A 26,242-nucleotide genomic window follows, 5' to 3' on the forward strand; every position below is an offset into this window, starting at 1 on the left:
TGTGTCCTCAAATGGCCTGTTCTCTGGATGTGCATGGAGAAAAATATCTCTTATATCTCTTCCTCATATAGGAACACCAGACATATTGGTTTAGGGCCTTATGACCTCATTTAACCTTAATTATCTCCTTAAAACCCTTATATCCAAATACAGTCACATTGGGGGTTAGGACTACAACATATGAATTTGGCAGGGAATACAATTCCGTCCAACCAACTACAGGTCCTAATTGTGCCAAATCCTAGGGCTTTTACTCTACTTACCCACCCCTAACACTTTCATCACCCACTGTTTCAACAGCATCCTATAGTGTCACCTGTGCTCTTTTTGTGGGATAGTACCATGTTTCCTCGAAAATAAGACCAAACAGGAAAATAAGCCCTAGCATGATTTTTCAGGATGATCGTAATATAAAATAAGCCCTACCATGTTTCCCTGAAAATAAGACCGGGTCTTACATTAATTTTTGCTCCAAAAGACGCATTAGGGCTTATTTTATATTACGAGCATCCTGAAAAATCATGCTATGGCTTATTTTCCAGTTAGGTCTTATTTTCAGGGAAACACGGTATCTGCTCTTCTCTACCCAGAGAATTCCAGTGAGTATCTTGAAAGTAATTAAATCCATACCAAATAAAACTAAATTAGCATTCCTTCCACTTCATATCCATTTTCATAAGGCTAGGACTGTTTCATTGTAAATTCATTTATATAACAACAGTACTCAGGACCTTCTCTGGTAGACTTCCATTGGCAGTTTGTTCTGAATTTTAATCACCATTTAATTACAAGCACAATGAATAACCATTACTACTAATCATTATAATAAACAGATAATCACTCAAAGAAAGGTACAAACTTTTTATTTAGAATTAGAGACTCAAATACAAATTAAATAAGTAGAATATAAAATATGAAGCCTTCATGAAACAGACCATGACCAGTAGATTGAATCATCTACTATTTCTACAATAAAATTAAAGAAAAAAATCTAAAAATAGCTCAAAATCAAATTATTTTAAACTCTTGTTCTCAACATTAAAATTATTACAAAACACTCAAATTTAATTAGAAAATGAACAAAACTACTGCAGAATGATCCCTGCTAGCTAGTTACTAAAATCAATTAAGGAATTAAAATTTAGTATGATTTCTATTCATTCACAAATAAAAAGCACCTCATTTTAAAACGACAACTGTTCGTTTCTCTCTAAGCTGTGAGGACTGCTTCATTCACTTGACTTTTAATTTTAAGATTAAAATTAAGATTTAATCAACGTTTGATCAACAAAAGCAGTATCACTAAAAACATTTAGAATATTCCTTACAGACCCCTTCTGCTTTACTTCATGAATAAGGGGGGGGTCATATATTTAAAAGTGAAAACATTACAATGTAAAAAATATCCCTCAATAAGGTACATGGCCAAGTAAAAAATATACATTAAGCAATTAAGTCTCTTTTTAAATTTCTTTTATGAATAGAAAATCGATCAGACTCATTTTATATTTTTCCCTTTTTTTACTGTCTTAATTCTCCAGAAAAAAGAAAGATTTTAAATTATTGTTATAAATCCAATTCTAAGAATTGCACAAAAAACGTACCAAGGGAGATAGTATAATTTCTTAAGCCAATATTGTTTTTGAAAATACTTATTAAAAAGTGGAACTAGACTTGTCTTACGCAGAAAACAGAAAAATGCACTATTATGGTATTTGTACATTTAAAATAACCCAAAACAAGAGAAAAATCCACACTCAAGAATGGTGCCCATATTATTCAATAATAAAATTATTTGCATATATACAAACACTTGCTGTGGTTAAACAAACGTTTTCTTAAAACATGCGTATTCTGAGGCCTTTTATAATTAAACGTATAAAACCAAGTACATGTATCAACTGTCATGATTGCAGCCTTCTGCACACCAGGAGAGTTAAAATTATAATATGTGGTGTTCTGTAAAACTGAAGATGAAATATAATCAAATTCAGCATTTCACTAGAAAAATTTATATCTCAGTAACTTGTTATACTTGTCATCAAATAAATGGACTCTAAGATGCAGTTATGCTTTTAAATGTTTAGTTTCTACTATTGCTCTTTAAAACCATTTTAATCAAATCACATTTCTTAGAGAACATTCACTCAGGGTTCTGAATGAATTAGTTGTTTTTTACAAGCACTTTTGCCTTGACTGGTAGACTTCTAGTTCTTTTTGAAGTTTCTCTTCTCTTTCAAAAACAATGAAAAATCTGCGAGATTTTCTTATTGACACACTCAATGTAAAAAATAACTTAAGTTTTCACAGTTTATTTAGTACTATCTAAAACAGCAGAGCACATATTTAACTTCTCTGTGCCTTAGTTTCATCTTCAAAACAAAAATACTAGAATCTCTAATGTTCCTTCTAATTCTCACATGGTATGATTCTGTGCTTCTGCAGGAATTCTAATTAATACATTGAATGATCCATAAATAAAGAGAACTGATAGGAACTAAAATAGCACAGCTGAACTAAATCTCTCCTGTTAGACGAAACACAAAGACCTTGTTAAAGCTCAACTTCCCAAACCTTACTAGACCCATTCCGTCTTTAGCCACACCAATAAATAGCCCATAGAGTTAAAACCAAGTATCTTAGTTACATAAATTATTTTGAATTACGTTGTAAACCTATTAAAATATATTAAGTCTATGACAGTTTTCCTACATTCTAATTTACATTATTTTCATTCTATCTACATTCAAGATTATCTATACAGTTAAGGTAAGGAGCTACTTAATATTCTTGCACTTCAAAATACTAGTCAAGTTAAATAGAATGAAGAGTAGAATAATAATCATTATCATATTCGGCCAATTTTAAAATAAAAGTACTCTGGATACTACTGATAGGCTAGAAAAACAAATCAAAAGTAAAAAAGGAAATCTTATTGACAAATACTTATGTTCAAATGAATTTAGTTGTGTTTTGCTATTTCTCAAAAAAGGAGAGGAAGGAAAAGATGTCAGCAGAAACCTAGTTAGGAAATACTGAACCATGACATTTCTGGAGCTTTTATAAGAAGTTAATGTACCATGAAGCAGCACTTTTGGTAATAGTGCTGTGCAAGTTGGTTTTTCTTTGTTTAACTATGGGTAGCAAATGAGGCACTTAACTGTAAAATAGAAAAATAGGGCATATTTAAGAAGAAATTCAAAACCATTCATAAAAGATAATCAGTATTATTCAAAAATTAAAAAATTCTATTTTTATTTAACATGCATTCAACATTACACATGCTTCACTAGGGAAAATACTTTTGAACAAAAGACTGTTATTCAGTTTATAAGAGACAAAAAATATTTCCTTTTAAGAGGTTCCGGATTTCTGAGAATGAAATCCAAGTCTTCTCAACCTGAATACTACATATTTATAAACCAAGAAAGAGATATCTTACCCATACTGGAGAGAAATATTTCTAATTATCAACAAAGTATTAACATGTGACTCCTGACTTTATTCTTGAAGGATCAGAAGTTTTACAACTTCAAAGAAGGGGACATACTGCCTGTAACTGAATAATAATGGGCATTTAGCACCAAAATTTATTGAATACTTAAGTATTGCCATAGTTTTAAATAGTTGTATGTCCATAAATTTGGGGAAATCAGATATGTGTTGTTCAGTGATATCAGAACATTTTCAAAGATGAAAATATCAAGCTTCCAAAAATTATCCTTCATTTGCAAATACATCTATCTATAACATTCAAACACAATATTATCATTTCTTCCTGGAGTTACAGATATATATTCTTTTTAACAAGTAAAGATAAGTTTATTTTTTCTTAACCACCATTGAATTGTCTTCCAAATGTGGCACTTTTTTCAGAGATTTAGACAGAAAATAGTTCTTTCAAAAAAAAACATCATTCATATTCTACCACTAGTATTATTTTAAATGTTCTTCATTATGAGGCTGAGGTCAAAAGTGAAGTAAATGACCATGGACCTTCTGCTGACATACATAAACAAATATAAAGCAAGAACAGAGAATATGAACATACATTAATTTCTGGCAATATATTGGCACACAAAATGCTTATCTGTGGGGTAAAAAAGAACTAAATGAAAAGATAACAAATGTTTGCTATGACAACACAATATTCTTGTGTTGTCTCTAAATAAGCTTGATTTTAATTATGCGTGGAACACTTTGTTTGCTTCTTTTGTTAAAACTGATACCTAATATAAACTACAGCTTTCCATAAGACAATTTAATCAGCCCTGCTGAAAAATCCTATAATCTCACTTTCTCTCCCAATTTGCTTATAAGGTTTTCCTTTACTCTATAAGGGAGGAAAAAAGGCTTAAAAATGCATATCTTTCCTCTAAGGAGGCCAGCAAATTTCAATTCCTCATATTTGCCATTTATATTCACTTAAACAAATTGCGTTCCTGACTACACAATTAATTTCCTCACACAGAGAAGAGTCAAAATTCTCGTATTTATATCTTTAACGTAAATTTTTCTATATTCTTTAAGATATTCTAGTTTATTTTTGAAAAGCAATGAATACATAAAAAATAGGAACACTGTTGATGCAATTCAGTTGTTAAGAAATAAAGTGCATATAGGTTTCAAAATAAATATCATTTGATACATTACAGCTAAGAAAAAAGCTAACAAAATCAAAAGGAAGATTCGGCTCACTACCAAGAATATGGAAAATATGAGACAGGAATACAAATTCTATATAAATAGTAACAAAACTGGTGGAAATATTCCCATTCCCCTTCAAAAAAAAAAGGCAACTGAACATAGTCTTATGAAAAGTTAAGTGGATTTCTGCTTCCCAAGCAACCAGACATGCTACACAGTAATACCAACATGTAATACCTGAAATGCAGAATCACATTCTGACTGCTGCCCTTGAACTTCTACATTTAAGTTACAATTCTCTGGTGTCTGGCAGTTTTCATCTTGCAAAGTAGGAGCTATGCCATGAGCATCGTCTACGGAAGCAATGTCAGACAAGGCATCTAACTTTTCAGGGGAACAAGCTATGGGAAGCATACTATCTTCTGTCCCGTCAGCAAAATTTGTCATCTCATCTGCATCTTCTAGCTGTTGAACTGAAGTTAAATACTGTTCAAGCAGACTATTATCCTGCTCATTGTTTGAAGTTTCCTTATTCCATTCATCATGTTCTTTGCTAATATCCCCTCCAGCTGACTTTTGGCCACATTTGACTGTGTCAATGGAATTCCCCATTAAGGAACTTTCACTGCCTTCTGTGGAACTTTTTTCAAAATCCAGAGAGTCCTGCAAACAGTGAACCTGTTCTGTTAGGGAGGAATGAAAACCAGAGTCTGGAAATTCTGGTAAGGATTTTTCCTGAGGAGCTTCATCAGGAGCAATGAACCAATCAGAATCTTGATCAGAAGAGGGCTCCTGACTTTGGGTGAATAATGGCGGCTCAGGTGGCACCAGCGTGCTTGATACAGGAGGAATATCAGAGTGCCAGGAACTTAGACGCTGGTCCACTGTCTGTTGCCAAGCTTGTAGAGATCTTACCTATAAACCAAAGGATGGAGTTTTATTATAAAATAAAAATCATGCCTGTTTTACTATTGCCCTTTGAGCTTTTCCTCCAACACCCATCAAGTGGATAAATGGCAGACGGCAGAACTGGAGTTAGAAACAGCCTGACTTCCCTTACCCTTTCCATAGCACCCCCAGCCTAAACCAGGCTGGCACAAGCGGTACACGTCCTTGGTAATAAAAGGCCCTCACCAGAAGAATAGGGAAGGGCCAAAGCAATTCTCCTGCCTCTACTGGAAAAACAACCAGGAGCACAACGGTACCCGTCTAGCTGACCAAGGTGTCAATAATGTTCTCAATATACACTGACATCCATGAGTGTATAAGACAGATTAGAGCCTACTCATACAAGTAGATTCTCTAAAATAAAAGTCTCATCTTAGATATCCATTTGGGATAAGAGTTTTAAATATTATCTAACAATATAGTATACACAACTCTAAAATACCTGAAAATAATCCTGAGTTCTTAGTAACATGACCTTTACATTTTTAAAGTACAATTAAAATCTTAAAATGTTACTGTAAAATCTGCAACAAGAAAGCAATATAGAGAATTTTTCAGTTTTCCTTTGATAACCCTCCAAAGTAATCACTGATAGAAGTTTGCTATGTATCCTTCCAGACCTTTTACTATGTAGCTTCAAATACACAGGGAGTTTTTAAAATCAAGTGCAACCCTAAGTTCTATAATTTGCTGTTTTTCACTGAACAGTGTTATTGTGGAGATCTTTCCATGTCAGTCCATACTTACTATTCCCTTATTCTTTTTAACTGTTCCAGAATATTCCATAGTACTGATATTCTATAATTTTTTTAAATACTCCCCCACTATTAGCAATTTTAAAACCTTAAAAATCAATACTTATTTTTAAATTTTGTAGGAAAATCCTAGTAGAACAAATTCTTTTATAAAAATATTTCCAATAATTATCAAGAAACATTTCATGGGATAAAACAGTAAAACCAATTGTCTGAACTGTCCCTAAAGTATGTTATTATAAAATTCAAACTCTCTCTCCCAGAAGCCATACGTACTTTTTAGGACGTGCATATTATAGCCATCATATACCCTTTTAGTCACCCTTCATTCAAATATTCCCAAAAGATAAAACAAGATAAATTGGTTTTTTTATATCTACATATGGGAAAGTAATAACATCCTTCAACTTAGTCACTTTCCATCCTACTTCTTTATACTTCTTTATCTTTCTGATCAAAATTATGAAACTATTTTTCTTCAGATTACATAAAATGTAATAAAGTTCACTGGCCTAGTTCAGAGTTAGTGGCAAAGAGCACAAACTACATCCCTAACCTTGAGACAGGGCATTTAATATGCCTGAGTCCTCTATGATAATGTCAATCAATCTGACATTGCTCTTTGTTTACACATTAGGGAAATCAACAGCAGGGAGTTTACCTGGTTCCAGAGGAATCTGACAGCCTCTTCTTGTACAACATTTTTAATACGTTCATCATCTCTTTCTTTTCTTAACCTACAATAATTCAGAATCCATTACTGACACAAGGAAGGGTGATTTGACTTGCACTTCTTGTTACAACTAATAAACACATGCACTGTAAAAAGAGTAATAAACTAATAACAGTCCTTTCTACTTTTAGAATATCTAAGCTGAAACTTTAGTTTTAAATTATCACTCAACAAAGACGCCAAATGACATGTTACTGAAATTCAGATTATATTGGTTCTACAAAGTATTGCTAGTAGTAATGAAAAATAAAATACTAAATGGCTCTTTATCTAGCCTCAGTTTCCCAGCCAAACACACTAAAGGGGCAGGAGCTGCAGAAAAAAGTGATTACTGCAAGCCTCCAAAACAGGTAAGGAACAGGATCACAGCTAGAAACACCCTCTTCTAAGACATTAGTAGAACTAATCCCATCAAACTTCATCCCTGTTTGCCCAACTCCCTGACTTACTCCTCCCTGTCATCAACAGACACACCCCCCAACCAATCCATCACTTCCCTTCATTCACTGAAGTCCTGCTCTGGGCTCACTGCCACTCTCGCCATACTTATCACAAACCTCAGGTTCCCTTTAGTTGATCATTATCTCCCAGACTATCACCACCATTTTGTTCTGAACCTCGGACCCAATTCCCCACTTTCTCTAGCCCCCCAAGCCCTTCACCTGTGCCATCTGGGACTCCTGACTTGTAATAAGCAAACTCCCTTATGTATTCAGCCTCTTATGTAACTTTTCCTTGACCAACTCAGACTTATTTCTGAGAGCACTCTTGCCCTCAAGTGGAAGCCATTCGTTTTTGTTTTGTTTTTTTACTCATCCATCAGGGTCAAAAGATTGCCTCTCACTGCTATGTACAAACTATTCTTTACCTTCCTCCTTGAAGAACTCTTTTCAAGTACTGACCTCCCATTATCCACCTCCATTCACTTAAGTCTCAACACCAGTCTTTCTTTCTGCCCCATTCCTGTCGTCATTTCTGGAGACCTCAGCATTCACATGGATGCTTTATCTAATAATAATCCACCCACATCACTCAGTATCATTGTCTCACTCTAGACCCACTCATTTTGACTATACCACTTTCAAAAATGATTTCCAGCACCCACACAAACCACTACCTATCCTCCCAGTTCACCTGCTCTTGCAATAACTTTGCAATCTAGTCTTCATCTAGACCTCCAAACTAATGCTCCCTTGCTCCTGTCTTTCCTTTTACCTCATTTAAATTGCAAGGTCTGTCATCATAATCACTGCCTCCCAAATATCTTTGGCTCCCTTGCCCTTCCCTCTACCCCTACCATATTCACCTGGGAAAAGAACCCATTCCTCACTGAACCAAATGAGCCAAGCCCAAATCAGAAAAGAACAGCTGAGAAATGCTGATGAAAATCATACAACCTGAGCTGCTGTTTTGCACTTTAAGTTTTCCTCACACTGTGCAACAATCCTCCTCCACTTCCTTATACTCACACATTCACTTTTAAGATGAAGACCTCTCACCTCACATCTCTCCTTAAACCTCCTTCACCCTCACCCCTCTCCACATTTTCAAACGTTGATTACACCTTATATATTATTGAAAAAGGAGAAGCATCCATCAGACAGAACTTCTCTATCCCCCACCACCAAACCCATCACCTAACCTGCTCCTGCTCCAACCTCAGGCCACTCCCTCTACCTGTGCCCTGGATTCTTTCTTCTCTTACCTTCTCAAGAACTTCAACCTGCACCTCTTTGTTTCCTCTCCACCATCAGTTTTTCCCTCTTTACTAAATCATTTCCATCAACATATAAACATGCTCTACATCTCCCATCTTTAAAAAAGAATTTTCCTTAACTCCAGATTCTCCTCCAGCAACCACCTACTCTCTTCCCTTCCTCACAGCAACACATCCCAAAAGAGTTGGCTACATTCCATCTTCATTCACTGCTCAACCCATTCCAAACTGCCTTCGTGCCACTCCGCCACTGAAGCTGCTCTCAGGAAGCTCACTGGGCAGGAAAGGGTTAACTCAGCAGGTTGGGGTGTTCAAACCCTATGGTTCCAAAGACAGAATTGGCCTTGATCAGCTCCTGCGAGATAATCCTTGGAATATCCTGCCTGTACATGTGGGGCCTTGGGCTGACCCACAGTTTAATGTGATTTCTGGTGAATGACTGTTTTGTTCACCTGGGACCCTGGGCCACACTGTATCAGTCTGACCTCAGGTGTTGGCTGAGGCCTGAGTGGTGAAGGTCAGTCATACAGGCACTCAATGCCCATGTGACTGACCCCCAATAAACACCTGGATGTCAAGGCTCGAGTGAGCTTCCCCAGCTGGCAATACTTCACGTGTTGTCACACATGGTGGTTGACATAATCAACCTGTCTGGACCTCTCCACCAGGAGAGGACAACTGGAAGCTTGTGCCTGGTCTCTCCTGGACTCTGCCTGATGCACCTTTTTCTACACTGATTTTAATGTGTATCCTTTCACTATATTAAAACGTAATCATGAACAGAGTAGCTTTCCTGAGTTCTCTGAGTCCTTTTAGCAAATCACCAAACCTGAGGATAATCTTGGGGCCCCCAGTATAGCCATCAATAATCTCCAGCTTCTAAATCTAATGTATAGTTCTCTGTTCTCCCAATGGCATCTCTTCTTTCCTGCAACGTATCCCTGTTGGAGCTGGGACACAACACACTCTCCCAGTTTTCCTACCATTCTGGTTGTCACTTGTCAGTCTCTTTTATTACCTCCTCCTCTTCCACTTGATGATATTAATAAATATTTCTAGTTGCAGTACTAATACTTGAAATAAATTTTTAAATCCTAATTTTCCTGGGTTTGCAGTCAGTGAAATATGTGATCCATGGAATTAAGGACTAATTCTACCATTGCCCCAGAATTTTAGCTCCTTTTAAATCTCTATTTTCTTTAATTCTTATGTCACCTACCGCGTTCTATGTAGACTTTCTCATCTTCTCACTTTTAAACTTATTCAGTTTTCCTACATTTTCTGTACTTTTCTGTGTTTAGGTTTATAGATCCCTATAAGACATGCATTCATTCAATATTTATTGCTATACTATGTCTATGTTGTGCTACATAGATACCAACTGTTGTGCTACAGCTGGACGTGCATATGACAGTCTGCCCTGAAGATGCTTTCAGTATACTGTAGGAAACAAGTTAGCCAAGAGTGGCAACATGGTACGAAAAGTGTCCTGGCCACAACAGCAGAGATTCAGTGTTCTGAATAAACTCTCGGAAGCTGACACCCCCAAAGCAACAAAACAGGACCTGTGACCCACCTCCTTATTTCCTCAGTCAGGCAGACAACGTGCTCCTGCATTCTGCGTAGCCGGATCTCGGAACGAACGTCTTTAGCTTGAGGGTTGTAGTTCCTGGCATAGAAGCCTCGCCAACAGGCCTGAAGCTTGGTGGCTGCTTCATTCAATTTCTGAAGGGCAACGTTATCTTGTCCCAAAGCAACAGATTTCTGGGTTAAAACCCTGCAGGGAAGTTTCTCTGAAGCCACTTGAGACATGGATTCTTCACTGTCTGGTGGTGTATGGAAGACGGTGTGTCCAACTGACTCAGGAAAAGATGTAAGACTGTGGGTGTCACCTTTCAAGACAGCACTGGTTATTGTTGGCTCAGGACAAGGGCATAGCCCATCTTTCTCATTTACCTCTGTTCTGACTGCACTGTTTGTCATTTGATCAGAATCCTCATTGGCAGCCCAAAAAGCTTTTTCCTCTTCCTTACCCAAGTCCTGGTTTTCCTGCCCTTTCACAGATTCATGTGCACCACTGTCATCTTCCAGGCCCAAGTTAATGCCCTGTAGCCTCAACTCAACTGTAGGTGACACTGGAGAGAGTCCTGATGCAACTGGCATAAACGTAGACTCTGAAGAGAGAAGACTACAGTTTAACTTGTCCTCATCGGTCTGTATGTCTTCCAGATGCAGGTCATTTCGAGAATATCTCGTAGTATGTACAGAGGGTGGAAGGTTATTCTTAACAGTACATAACTGGTCATCATTCCTGCTTATCCCAACCCAAGAATTGACTTGGATGACTGGTTCTAGAAGAATCAACAGAGTATCATTTAAAGCACTAAATATCTAAAGAGGTTCTTTTTTTTTTTTTTAATTTCAGCTTTCTCATGGTGTAATTGACATATAAGATTGTAAGATATTTAAAGTGTACATTGTTGTGATTTAATATATGTACATATTGTGAAAGGGTTCCCACCATCTAGTAAATTAACAATCCATCACCTCACATGTTTATTTTTAGTGAGTAAAGAGATATTTTTCAGTTATATCTTTTTAATGAAATCTAGTCCTTCGAATATAAGAAAATGCAATAAAATGCCTTCAGTGACACCTCCCATATACCTAAAACATCAAACCAAATTATTTGAAAAATAATAAGTTCTGGGGGTGACCGGTTAGGTCAGTTAATTAGAGCATGGTGCTAATAACACCAAGGTTGCCGGTTCAATCCCCACATGGGCCACTGTGAGCTGCGCCTTCTTTAAAACAAAACCAAAACAAAAGTTCTTCCAATAATCATAAGAATAATTAAAGTATCAGATCAGTAAACTAGCAGTCCTCTGAATTTTTAAAACTTAGAAATAGTTATACACACATACATCCATGCATGTGTATATATACATACATAATATAAGATCCAAATGATCACTTAAGTTAACTAATAAAAAATTATAAAAATATGTACTTTTTCTGTTTTATGATACCCAAAATATCAAACAACTTGGAGAAAAACAATTTCTTACTGCTTTCTTGGACCATCTGGCAATCCTGAGCAGGGCTTGAATGCTCAGGTACCAGGGGTGTCCTTGCTTCAGTAGGAGGAAGAGAAGGCAACTCTTCATTTTGGCTTTGGTTCATCAACTGCCTCTGATGAAACCTAAAATCAGTAACATCTGATGTGATTTAACACAAACCAAAAAAAGAAAAGCTTTTCTGCTTCCTAGGTTACACTGTCAGAAAGGTAGAAGTATACAAGTTTTCAAAGTAGACACCTTTAATCACCATCAAATTACAAAGTCTCATTTGAATGCATTGGATAGAAAAGGTTGAGAAATTTATTTTTAAGTCATGTAAACACCTCATATGTATACACTTGCACAAACATTCAAAGACAGGGTCTCTGATAAAAGAAGTAACTACTAAATGCTTCCAGCTGTACTTTTTTTTTTTAAGCTCTAGTTCATAATATTAGTGTTTAAAAACCCCTAACAAACACCTGCATTAGAAGGACAAATACATTTTTTTTTTTTATCCCATTCTCCCATACTGCTTGGCTCTCCCCACTCAAGAAACGATCAGCGAGCCGGCGCGGTGGCTCAGGCGGTTGGAGCTTCGTGCTCCCAACTCCGAAGGCTGCCGGTTTGATTCCCACATGGGCCAGTGGGCTCTCAAGCACAAGGGTGCCGGTTGGACAACTCGAGTCCTGCAAGAGATGGTGGGCTCCGCCTCCTGCAACTAAGACTGAACACGGCACCTTGAGCTGAGCTGCCACTGAGCTCCCGGATGGCTCAGTTGGTTGGAGCGCATCCTCTCAACCACAAGGTTGCCGGTTCAACTCCCACAAGGGATAGTGGGCTGTGCCCCCTGCAACTAGCAACGGCAACTGGACCCGGAGCTGAGCTGTCCCCTCCACAACTAAGATTGAAAGGACAACAACTTGACGTGGAAAAAAGTTCTGGAAGTACACACTGTTCCACAATAAAATCCTGTTCCCCTTCCAAAAAAAAAAAAAAAAAAAGAAAAGAAAACGAAGTGATTAGCGATGCCGCTACTGTGGAGCAAACGGGGCTGCACTGCATGGTGGTTAAGTTCCCCTGCAGGCCTGCTGCAGTGACAAGGGGCCCAAATGCACTGAAAAGTGGGCTACAGCACTTGCCTCAGTCCTACTAACCCCGAAGGCAAGACTCAGATGTGTTTCCACTGTGAATTCATCAACTGCTAGAAATAAACGGGCTTACCTCTGCTTGCTCAGAATCTTCTCCAGTTTGGCATCCTCTGCAGTTTGAAGACCCAGTGTGGAAGTGAGAGGACAGACTGTAGCCAGATACTGGACAAGCTGGATGTGCTGACCAGGCCGGTACGTCCTCCCCTTGCCTTGACTATAGAGCCATTCAGCTTTCAAACTGGAATTGGGGGACACAAAGAAGAGGAGATGGCACCGGGTAGACAAGATACATTTCTAAGCAACAACAATTTCCCTTCTTAATTTACCATTATAGTATCATTGATGTTTCGCATAAATAAAATTCAGTCAACTTTTAAAAAACCTATCCTTCTAATTCACTCGCCTTACTCTTATAATGTTTTCAACATTTTTTTTTGTTTTGTTTTTCTTGTTTAAGGGCACTTCCATGGAGTTGCACTAATGGTTCCAAATAGTTTTAAATTATTTTCAAAGAAGCAATGAGTATTCCCTCCATTTGCCATCAAACTGAAGCACCTTAATACATCACATGTGAGATGTGATAACAGTACTGTAGTTATTTCCTTTAGGAGCCTTATCTTTTAGAGATAGATCCTGAAATATTCACAGAGGAAATTATATGGAATCTGAGATTTGCTTCAAAATAATACACGAGAAGGGGTAAGAGGGTGAAGTTATAGAGGAACAACAGTTGAAAACTGCTGAAGTTGGATGATGGATTCATGGGAGGTCATTATACTGTTTACTTTTGCATATACAGTTGAATTTTTTTCAATTTAACATGGCATTGCTTCAATTATACCATTCTTAAATCTGCCCCTCAACTTAAAGTTGAGGTTGGATCATATAAGTATACTTTGTTTCTCTGTTTTTATACCATTAACATTGGTATAATGCTATGAAGCATTGCAGATAGTTTGGAAATCACTTCCAATCTATAACCAATTTCTTGGACTTTCATATTAACGTATCCAAATCATACAAACTGTCCAGTCCAAAACTGTCAAGCCACCCAAAGTGTATTATAGACTGAAAAGAAACTGATCCTTTTGATAACTGATTAACGAGTCATGGTAGGATAAAATATAACAAGTTTAGTTTGTGATTTGCCAATGTCACAAGAAAATAAAAACTGTTTTCTAACAATGAGATATGAGATGAGGTACGCCAGCTGATTAACTGGTCATGTAATCCCAATCTTAGTCTAACAATAAAAAAATTTATTCTATTTAATAAAAATAACTAGAAGTATTTTTTCCATGGGCATATTCTGTGAATTAAATAGAGATCATTCAGAATCTCTATGAAATCTCCTTTAAGTTTCCTTAAGTTCTCCTATGAAGCAAATGGCTTGTTCAAAAGCTCTCCCCCAAAAAAGGTACATAGAAAAGGACAATCACCAACCAAATTTAATAGAGCCAGCAAGCAACATTTCAAGGTTATATATGGTTTATAGTTTGGGAGGAAGGAGAAGTGAAAGAGGTCAGAGAAGGGTCAGACTTAAATACGCCACAGTTTAAGTGTGTGAGGAAAACCACAAACTGTGAAGCATCAACTACTATAAGATCTGATTTTCTGCCTTTTCTTTATATTCAAAAACATACCATTACACAAGTTTATTAATCCATAAAACATTTTCCTAAGTAAAAAATCTCCCTGCCAATTAAAATACCATTGCCAATTCAAAGAAAAACAACCTTCAAATTCATTCAGCTCTAACATTAATTTCAAATCATTGGAATATGATCCTTCTTTTGAAATTCAAGGAACAGTTTACATAATATAACAGAAGCAACAACTATTAAGAAAGAGAATTTAAAACAATTTGCTCTTTCGCCTAAAAGAAAGAAAGAAAGGAAGGAAGAAAGGAAAGAAAGAAAAGAAAGAAAGCGTATTGGATGAAATGATATCTGGTATTTCCTTTTAAAATACTCTAACAAAAAAGTGGGGGACAGATGAAACAAGATTGGCAAAAGGTTGATAATTGCTGAAGCTGTACAGGGGGTATTTAGGAGTTCATACACACGTTGCTCGTTCTACTTCTGTATATATTTTAAATATATTTCAAAAAAGAAACATCTCTAAAGTCCTGCTCCCTAAGTTCTGATCTCTAACTAAGCAACAGAGGTGTAATTTAGTCCTATAAATAGTAAAACACAGGCCAAAACAAGTTCAGAAGGAACTCCACATACTGAGGTGCTACACAAAGGTGGTCTTTCTACAAGTTTGCTTCTCTCTGAGAAAGCACTCAGCCAAAGCACCACAGGGGTGGGTGATGGCTCAAGTTACTCTTTTCTGTGATACACACACTCAAGATCTGGATACCTGACGTCATCAAATAAACTGGGATACTTTTCATAAGGGAGAAAAATTTTAATCTGGGGGCTCTTAGCAAACAACAGTTGGGCTGGGTAGATACAAAAACTGGAAATCCTTTCCTGTCCTTCAGGGTAATTCCCAGAGTTGACCAGGAAAATGTTTTGAATGCTGCTCAGGCTACCCATTGATTTTCAAGACAAAAGCTTTCCCTTATAATTATTCCTCCCTCCTGAACAGATTACTTCCGGAGTTGTTTTAAAACCTGCTAGCACTGTTTAGACTACAGAGTTGTCTCAGACATCAACTGCAGCAGCATTTTTCTCGCTAGTCATGGCATCAAAACAATCTAAGTCCCTTAGTTTGAATATAACTATTTAACCGTTCTTCTATTTGGGTTGTTTCCCAAATAGCTCCCAAATGTTTGGAGCTATTATGAATAAGGCTGCTATGAACATGCTTGTACGTGTCTTTTAGTAGATATAAGCACTCATTTCTGTACGCTATATGCCAAAAGTCAAAAGCTAGGTCATATAGTATTTATTTGTATGTTTAGCGTCAGTAAATACTGACAGTTTTTCAAAGTGATTGAACCATTTACACTCCTAAACAGTGTATGAGAGTTCTAATTGTTCCACATACTCACCAACACTTGGTATTGTCCGTTCTTTAAATTTTAGCTACTCCAGTGGGAGCTGGTTGATGTAGACTCCATAATAACCAGGAAAAAAAATAATCTTTCTGAATGATCAAAAAGTCAATACAGTGGCTATATCTAGTGGGGAGGGGAGTTATGATGGGAGTGGGGTACAGGAGATCTCTGGACGCTGGTTATGTTCTATGTTCTATTCTTTTTCTCAGTGGTGATTACATGCGTATTTTAAAACATTATTTCACTATATCCGAATTATGTGATACTGTGCAATTTTTTTTAATTTAGGGAGAAAAGAATCTGTCTGAAAAAGGGTTATACTGTGCCACCCTCCCACCTCTTCCTTCCTCCCAGACTTCTTTACTGTAGGGCACCCCACAGAAAGGGAGGCGACCACAAATGAAAGCCCACTGTTCCCTGCCTCCTGACGTCTGACATTAAACACTTATAAAACATGGGGAAAGTGCAAAGAAAATACAAATTCACCTTAAAGTCACTTGGATTAAAACCATTCCCACAGCATAGAAAAATAGCCTTTGCATTATTATTCATCTGGTCAACAAATACTTTATTTTTTAACACTTGCTTTAGTTTCTACAAAACTCTTCAATCCCTAGTCCCTATCCTTAAGCAATAATGACAATTATCATGTATTAAGCACCTAGTGTATGACCAGTATTATGCTATATCCATTATCCTTAATCCTCATAGCATCCTTGAAAGCTAGGTAGTATTACCCACGTTTTACAGATGAGAAAACTAAGGCTCAGAAAAGCCAAGAAACTTGCCCAGGCCACACAGTAAATGGGTGGCAGGGAAAGATGTGAAGCCCTCTCTTGTCTCTCCTGACCAAGTCTCATCTCTCTTCCCTGGTCTCTCTTTACACCAAACTCTTATCTCTGCCCATCTCGCAATGCTGCCTCGCAATGCATATCTCGCAATATGAAAATGTTGCCAGTACTACTCCCATAGAAAAATCGAAAAACGTTATTTCTTTCTCTTAAAGAAAGATACAGAGAAGAAAATCCAAGTAAATCCAGATTCCAGTTTTAGAACTATCCACAGTTTGAAACTAACAAACAAAAAAAGGTTTCTGAATACACAGCAACATTTACTGCAGGAAAAAGGAAAAGCAGAACTTCTTCGTAGACAAACTAACTTGACACGTCCCCCCCCCTACACCAGCACCACCACTGTATAGCTGGTACCAGTCCTCACTGCCCCATGTGCTATTCAGCAACTAGAGGAAACAGCAGGGAGAAGGAAAAGGAAAACCCTGCCAGTGATCTACTACTCATCCTCTCATCAGGAAACTCCTCAAGCTACTATTACCATCTCTAACACAGAAAGACAAAAATGGTGAGGAAGAATGTTTATGTTGAGGTCATAAATGCATGTATGTATGCACTGAGAGGAAGAAGTAAAATGAGGCATAGTGATGAGAATAAACTCATCTCAACGTTCACTATCCCCTCTAACTCCATCCAGTCATCCACATCCTAGTTCCTAACCTCCTAACCCTACAGCTTTGATGCCCCAGCATCCAGAAGACCTCATCATGCAGGGGTCCCAACTCTGAGCCACAGAAACCATCAATGATCTAGAGATGGGGTGTCCCCACTTCTGATTCACAGGTAGGAAAAGGGGAGGACCAATCAGCATGTCTACTACCGGTTCCAAACTGAAACTCTGTTCGCATTTTCCCAGAGTCATTGTCATAAAGCATAGCTGGGTTCTGCCTTTATACATATGATGAATTACAAGCTTTTGTGGGATTGATCTGAGACCCTACACAGCATCCATAACATGGTTTCTATATAGAAGTGCTCCAAGCCCAAACAAGCGGTTAACGTAAGAACTTTTAGAAATCAAATTATTGTATGTTGGACACTAAGATAAAATCACTAGCCCCAACCTCTGGGGCTGAAATTTATTTTTTATCCTTTTTTAAGAAACGATAGAAAATCTTAAATGATCAGCACATAGTCTGTTATATGACTGCACTAATGATCTTAATTTCTAAATGCACATTTTAAGAAATATTCAGTTTATTAATCTGTAGTAAGCTAGAAATGGTCTTTGCAGTAACTTCCATGATGTTAAAGAGGTCATGTTCACCTTTCCTTCTGAGAAATCACATATCCATCTAGGACTCTGAGGTTTAAGCACCAGCTGACGATGTACGGACGATAGTCAAACCCTGGAATGGAGGGTGTTGCCATCACACAAGGATTGTTCATGATCGACAATTGTTCCAATTCAGTTAAGGATGCCAAAAAAGAAATCTGAAACAAAGGATATCTTTGTTGAACAAAATGGACTACTCTGTGTCAAGCACAGGGCTTCCGCTGATTACATATCTTGGGCAATTTGAGAATGTAACAATTTCCCTCTTGTTCTGAAGTGACAAGCAACACTCTTATATTATCCACTGACTTCTAAAATCCCAACAATATGGCCATCTGTCCTTCTTGCACAAAATCCCTTAGAAAGTATCAGCACTGTTTCCTAGCAGAGAGAACCCTATTTTGAAAACATAATAGCAGCAAGAGAAAAGTGCACAGCATGCTTTATTAACCCCTTTAATGTAGATGTCCCTCTACCACCAATCACTTCCAAATGGAATAATTACAGCATTACATATAAAATCAAGCCTTAATGACGCAGTGACATAAAGAAAAACTGGAAAGAAAAATAGTAATCTAAAGCCAAGTGTTTCATCTGGATGGCAGTTTCTTCCAAGATGCTCACTGTCTAAACGTGAGCTCACAACTTTCTCTTGGTTTCTCCTCCTTTCTCACAGCTTTTCAACTTCCTGGATCCCACAGAATGCCCTCATATTTTACCTCATTTAAATCCCGAATTTCATTTTCTGCCAAAGAAAGTATAGCAAGCTTTCTGGGTAGATAAGCAGGTGCCATTCTAAGAGAGGTGATGATGTTTCCATGTAAAAGCAGGGTCTTAAAAGTAAAAACAGAATGAATTACAAATGAAAAAGTTACAAATAAATTGGTCTATTTTGAAAAAAGCAAAATGATATGTATGAAAATAAAGGAATCTATTTTATTATACTTCTCATTGCACACGAATCAAAGACGATTAATGCTAGAAGGGTCCTACATGGTCTTCTAGTCCAACTCTCTCTTTTCATGTCCACATTCTAAGCCCAAGAATGTTTAAAGACTTGTCTAAGAACACATGCTGTTGTAGTAACTAGCATTTTGTGAGATTTAGTTTATTAAAACGAGCAATTTCCAACATACTTGTTCATTTCCTTTTAAAACATCAAAATAGAGGAAGTATTTGAGATTATGTTCCCGGCACATGTTGTCAGTTTGGCTCAAATAAACTCTCATAAAAATTCTCAAATACATACATACATACATACATACATACATACATACATACATAAAACATCAAAATAGAGGGTGAGAAAAGTGAAAGAAACTATTCGTTAAAACAATCATGTATAAAGCAAATTTTAGAGAGAGAAAGAAAGAGAAAGAGAACAAACAACCCATAATTTGCAACTGTATTCTTTTGGAATCTAAAAGCTTGAGGAAGGTAGAATGTGCTACTTGTAGATGAAACTGACTCAAATTAAGACAGCAACAATGAAATATAAACCAAAAACTCTGAACACCCAGGAAAAAAGGTTCAATCATCTTTAGTTCGTTTGAATTCTCTTAGTTTCTGGCTAAATCAAATTGTTCAGAATAACTGTTACATTTCCTGCTAAAGATGTGGGGACAGTTGAGTTAGTAATACTTAATTAGCTTAATGAGTTCATCTGATGCTAATAATATCCAATGAAGTAAAAATACGGAAAAAGCTTACACGTTTATTTGAAACTGTGATTCCAACTGTAGTTTATTTGATTGCATGATACGTTACCCTCCATAAAACACGCTATGTGCTACAGGTTTATTTTTATTTAAATTAGAGTGAAGTTAATGTTGATAATTTAGTAATACCTATTACTAAAAATACAGCAACCCTGAGTAGCAAAGAAAAAAGGCTCAAGTTCGGGAACGATTCCTTTCAACCTCACTAACATGTTACGTACTTTATAACTAAAGCTGCTAGCATTTCTGGTTGGGCATGAAGGAACTTTCAAGGTTGAAGGATGATTAATAAGAATTAACCTTAACTACAATGACCAGTTTTAGTTAAAATAAATCAGTTATAGATACCAGAAACAAAAAGTTCCATACTTAATTTCTGGTACTCTACTGAAATTTTTATCATAATGAACACAATCTGTTCTTCATATACAGCATGCTGAGTTTAAGCCAGTCAGATCATTTTCTCTTGGTATTTTAGTATAAAATTTCAGAAATGATATAGTCAGAAAACCCGCTTACCTTCAGTGATACCAATTTGGATAGATCACCTATCTGGGGTATGTTATTGTCTGATAAATCGAGGTGCTGTAGAGCTGTGCAGCTATTGATCTGTTCCATGGCCTACCACAAGAAAATTATCATGTTAGTTCACATAAGCAAAATCAAAAAAAGAAATTCTTCCCTAATTCCTCTTAGCTGAGTCTCGTGCCTCCTTTCTTTATTATTGGAAGCAGAGGAGCAGGGCTTAGCAAGAAAAAAGAGGAAGCAGTGCTAACAGAATTTGGTAAATTGTTACGTAGCAAGCTTTTGCTTTCATTATCCTTCTAAGAGTAGCAGATCATGTCATCCCAGATATTTACAGCTTGAAGAAACCTTAGAGATGACACATGATAGTTGGTATAGTATAGGGTTTATAAATTAAGAGTGGAGCCAAACTACCTGGGTTCAAATCCTGGCTCTGCAACTTCCTGGCTGTGTGACCTTAGGCAAGTTACTTAACTTCTCTGTAATTCAGTTTCCTCATCTATATAGCAGGCATAATAATCATACCTACGTCTAGGCTGTCATGAAATTGAATGAGTTAATACAGTGAATAGGTGCTTAGAATAGTACCTAGCATAAATTAATTGATCAATAAAAATCAGCTATTAATATTTAATCCATCCTCTCATTTAGCATATTAAAAAATAAGGTACAGAGATATGTATTAACTTAGCCAAAATTAGAGAGCTACTAAGTGGTGGAAGCAGGACTAGAATCTAGGTCTCCTGACTTTTAAAACAGTATATTCTCCACTATACAATTAAACATTTACTTAAAGCTCAATGCAGCATGACATAGTCTCTCTCCCAACACTTCATTCTACTATTTGATCTACTATTCCCCCCACTCTTCTGCCTCCCTGCACCTCTCTGGTTCGAGCCATTGTTTCTCAGTCTAGTTGTGTAGGACACAGCTCCCTGACCCATGGTGGTGTTATGAGCCTTGCACTCCCCCCCGGCTGAGGCAGTTGGTCGCCAGTCATGGATCGCCACTCACAGTAGCTCATGGCAGCTCTCCGCCGGCTGCTTGCCTGTAGGCCACTCACACTAGCCACCAGCTGCTCATGGCAGCCCGCAGCAGGCCGCGGAAGCCCACGGAAGCCCAGCTCCAGGGAAAGTTGCTGTTCACAATCTTAGCTGTAGAGGGTGCAGCTCACTGGCCGATGTGGGAATCGAACCTGCCACCTCAGCGGTGTTAGGAGCACAGCACTCCAACCACCTGAGCCACCCGGCGGCCCTGATCTACTTTTCTAAGCATAATATAGATTCTTTGTTCACATTTAAATGAATATTTTACTGCAGTATGTGTTTCAAAATGGGATTATTTTTTTTTAGTTTATGTTAAATTAACCCTGCAGAGTGGGAGTGGGTACTTTTACTTTTTATTCTACTTATTTCTATACTGCTTGAATTTCTTTTTTACAGTGAATACTTTTGTAAATTAAAAAAAAGAAAACCTAATTACTAAAAAGAAAAAAATACTTCACCTTGAGATTATTTCCTGCCAAATTCAGCCACTCCAAATGTACTAGTTCCTTTAGCCCTTCCACATAGCCAATGCTATTATGAGGCAAATTTAACACCCGGAGTTGGGTCAGTTTGGCCACACCCATCATCCGCACCAGCCGATTATTAGCCACTGACAACTGTGGAAAGGAAACATATCATCATTCTTAGGACTCAAATATATATATCACTTTCACATTAGGGTGCTTAAAAAGATTTGTTTATATGGCCAAACATTCCTAAATATATAAATCCAATTTGTACTTTTCACATACATTGTCAAATATTCTACAGAGTAACTATTAGTTTGCTGTTGCTGTTGTTATTCCTAAGCAATGGAAAATACACATAACGCTAAGCAATAGGACTTCCTCCAACTACCACAGAGAACACATTTTTAACACAGCAACTACTCGAGAATGTAACCTCCACAAGAATGGGGTCCTTGTGCTATCTCAGTCAAAATCTAGAACAGTGCCAGACACATATGAGGGGCCAAGTAAACATTTGTTGAGTGAATGAACTCTGGTGAGGCACAAAGTTATCTAAAACAGTATTTTGCCAATATAAAATGTTCTATTATTTTTAACAAATGCTTCTTTTTCTAGTCTAAATGTAACACATATGTGTTCATCTTCAAGAAACTGTCATGTAAAATTTTAAGGCAACATTTACTACTTTCCAGGCCTGCAGAGTTGCTTTTTGTTAGGTTATGTTTTTTTTTTGTTAGGTTATTATATTGTTTTATTATATACAATAATAAACTGGTCCTATATAACTATTTCCCCAGATAGTAATTAATACCCACCTGTATTAATCGTCTGCATTTCTCAAGATTTTCCAATTTAATAATTTGATTTTTATCCAGAATCAAAGTATGAATATCAGCTTCACAGGGCAAATTTGGACTTAATTTCTGTAGCCCCTGCCCTGACCAATTGACCACTGATCCTTGAAAGGAGAAGGAAAAAAATGTTAAAAAAAAAAAAAAAAAGAAAGAAGGAAAAACAAATACAACAGCTAAACATAGGGATGGAATTATACTCATAAAATCTCTATAGACTTAGAGTTAGAAAACATGAAAGCATAATACATATGAAGATTTAAAAACTAAAGCAATCAAGTTCTAAATGACCACACATTGAAATTGTTCACTTTTCCTCAGAAATATCAATTATATCGAGACTTGAGATATTCTACTCAAGTTTCTATGATGTACTATTTTGTAATTCTTCACATTTAAATAAGAACTATTAGTTCCACATTTTGTTCCTATGTAATGATAGTATTTTTTTAAGTGGAACTAATCTTTTAACAGGGATCAACCTCCTTACAATCTAATTACCAGTATATCCTAAAGTGCGCAGACTGTTTTGAAAAGCAAAGTATAGCTCGGTTAATTTATCTACAAAATGGGAGTAATACACTTAATTCACTAAATTGATGTGGAGGTGAAAAGAGAAAACATGTGAACAGCATTCTGCCCCATCCCTGGCACAGGGCACTCAATAAAGTAATTTATATAACAGATGTTCAAATCCTGGCTCCCTCAACCATTGTGTTATCTTGGGCAAATTATTGATCTCTTTGGGGCTCACTTTTCTACTCTGTAAAATGGGGGTGATAATACATGGCTTATAATGTTCTACAGAAAAAAAATGAGATGATGTAAAAGAAAATAAAAACATTCAGAACATCATCTGGCTTATATAAAAAGTGCTCTGTAAATGTTAACTGCTACCATTGTCAGTAAAGTACCTTCCTTGGTGGGCTGGGGAAGTGAAGTTTAAGAAAAGGAGATACCACAGGGTGGTGGGTATCTCCAGAGAAACTGCCAATTTCAAATTTATACCCAGATTAAGATTATGCAAGAAATAATTATTTGAGATTGCTGTCCTGAAGGGTTTCAACGTTGTTTCCATTGTCTAATAGCTTCTAGCATTTGCGAGGGGTCATGGGATTCTCCGAGAATTTGGTGAAAACTGTCCCAGGAAAACGCACAGACTTTGCACATTCCAAGGGGTCGACTGACCTCTCAGAACCATCGACCTCCCTCCCTCTCCCAAAGAATAGAATGAGCCCCAGATCTAAGCCGTGGAGACAGGCCTGAACCCTCAGCCCTGCCCCCGACCAGACGCCTGCTGCCGAGCCTCAGAGCTGTAACCAAAACAAAGGAGCTCGGCCCACACCTGGCGGCTCCCCGCCACAGAAGCACACAAGCCCCGCGCTCCGCTGGGCAGCGACCAAACCCGATCCCAGGACCCTGTCTGCAGAATGTGGCGTGGAGAACTAGGGGATCTGGATCACCCCCCGATTTTACCACTGCCACTGGACATTTCCAAGAAAGGGTTAACGTCAGTCTAGGGAGCTGTTTGACAGAGGGTTTCTTGAATGTTCGAGGAAGCGAGTGGAAAGGGAAACACGTAAAGCGAAAGGAGAATATCCTGCAATTTTCACTTTGGCACCCAGAACTCAAAGTAAACATCCTAGAAAGACCACCGCAGTCCAAAACCCACCACCCAGGTAGCCTCAGGAGCGCGGGAGCTGGTTGCGCTCGACCACGCGAAGGCCCCTGGGGGCTGTAGTACCCCGGCGGGCCCTCACCGCAACGCCGGAGAGCTAGGAAGAGCCCGGGACTACAACTCCCAGAGGGCAGAGCGACTCCGCGACGCCCACAGATCCCCATCAAAAAAACTGGTCCAGAACTGCACCTCTAAACCCAGGCTTAGTCTCTCCAGAGTCAACTATTTAATTCAGTTCCATGGAGTAAACCTTGGGACTCGGGGGTGGGAATCGCCTTACCTTCTCCAGGAGGCAAAGTCCCGTCGACGCGCGCCACGGCCATACTTCCCGCTTGCTAATACCAAGCAACCGTCCTCCAGCGATTCTGTGGAGCTTGTAGTCGGGAGGAGGAAGCCGGAAACTACAGTTCCCAGGATGCACGGGACCCAGAGGCCCAATTGGCTGCCTAAGCCTAATGATGTAAAACCCGGTTTAGAATCTGAGCTGCCGTGAGTTTAGGAACCCTGTTCAACTCCCTTATTTGACAGATGAGCAAACTATATTGTTAGATGATCATTTCACTCCCTTTTGTAGGTGTTTGCGAAATTTGACACTTTTAGTATCAGGGTGATTGTAAGATCACTACTACTTATTGCAGATTGAATTTGAGAGCTCATTGTCAGAAGTCTATGGGGTCTATTGACAATTCTGAATAAGTTGAAAGTTTTCAACTCTATGAATGGCTTGGGCTATCTTGTTGAGATAATCAACACGGACACATTTTATTTGAAAAGTTAATTAAAGCATGCTGGGATAGAAGCTTTTATACGGTATTTTTAAATGGTTGTTGTTCAATATTCAACAGAACTTTAGACCTGAGAGTATATTTGATTACATATGAACCTAGAATTCTTCCAGGGAGTACACAAAAGAAGTTTACTATATCGTCTCCAAACTAAAGAATTACACTGTCTAAATGGAGGAGAGTAGGCTCACACTTTTGATACAACTATTGCATGCTAACTAGTGTGATTGTAACTACGAACTCAGTGAGATTTCAGGAAATGGAGGAAAAAATGGAAGCTACAATCTTCACAGAAGGCTTGAAGGAGGAGGTAAAATGGAGCTAGGGCTTAAAAGATGGGTAGACTAAACAGTTCAGAAGTACCGTGTTTTTCCGAAAATAAGGCCTACCCCAAAAATAAGCCCCAGTTAAGATTGTCAGCCAGACGGACGCGTTTAGTACGTTATGACAATGTTCCAGAAGAAGATGACATGACTGTATTTGAATAAATGTAGATTGTTGTACAGGAAAAAATAAGACATCCCCTGAAAATAAGCCCTAATGGAGCAAAAATTAATATAAGACCCAGTCTTATTTTCAGGGAAATACGGTAGGTGAAAAGACATTAGCACAGGCTGCAGGTGAGGGCAGGTGATAATAAAGCTGTGCTCACAGGAAGAGAGAAACTAACCTGATAGCACCAAAGAATGTACAAAAGGGGTTTCCAATTTCTACTACCCATTTCTCTATTCCCTCTTGTAACCTTTATTCTGAACTTTCCTCTTTCTGAAACAGCAATATCCAAAATCTCTGATAATTTCTGTTTGGGAAAATCCAGTAACTCATACTTCTAGATTTACAGGCTCTTGGTTCTGTGAGCATTCTCTCCTTCCTGGGTTCTTCTATTTCTCTGACTACACCTGCTTACCTTTTTTTTTTTTTTAACTCTATTTCCCACTGTTTTTGTCTAGAGAAAAATTTCCTAGTTCTGAAGAGGGAATTCAGACTAGGAATTTTTTTTCTTCTATCAAAGCAACTCCTTACCT

At 37.6% G+C, this 26,242-nt stretch overlaps 1 protein-coding gene across 1 annotated transcript; it reads right to left on the reverse strand.

Annotated features, from left to right (window-relative positions):
- Window positions 1-846: 846 nt before the first annotated feature.
- On the reverse strand, window positions 847-24,848 carry CEP97 (centrosomal protein 97). Its single transcript, XM_019711221.3, has 11 exons — window positions 24,713-24,848; window positions 22,719-22,861; window positions 21,892-22,050; window positions 20,382-20,483; window positions 18,864-18,977; window positions 18,136-18,302; window positions 13,084-13,248; window positions 11,869-12,002; window positions 10,377-11,151; window positions 7,012-7,087; window positions 847-5,562 (listed from the first exon to the last, which is right to left on the reverse strand). The coding sequence occupies exons 1-11, from the start codon at window positions 24,753-24,755 to the stop codon at window positions 4,858-4,860; spliced, it is 2,583 nt and encodes an 860-aa protein (XP_019566780.3). The 5' UTR covers window positions 24,756-24,848; the 3' UTR covers window positions 847-4,857.
- Window positions 24,849-26,242: the final 1,394 nt, after the last annotated feature.

Source organism: Rhinolophus sinicus, chromosome 17, assembly GCF_057876585.1.
Source record: "Rhinolophus sinicus isolate RSI-liver-muscle chromosome 17, RSI-T2T, whole genome shotgun sequence".
NCBI lineage: Eukaryota > Metazoa > Chordata > Mammalia > Chiroptera > Rhinolophidae > Rhinolophus > Rhinolophus sinicus.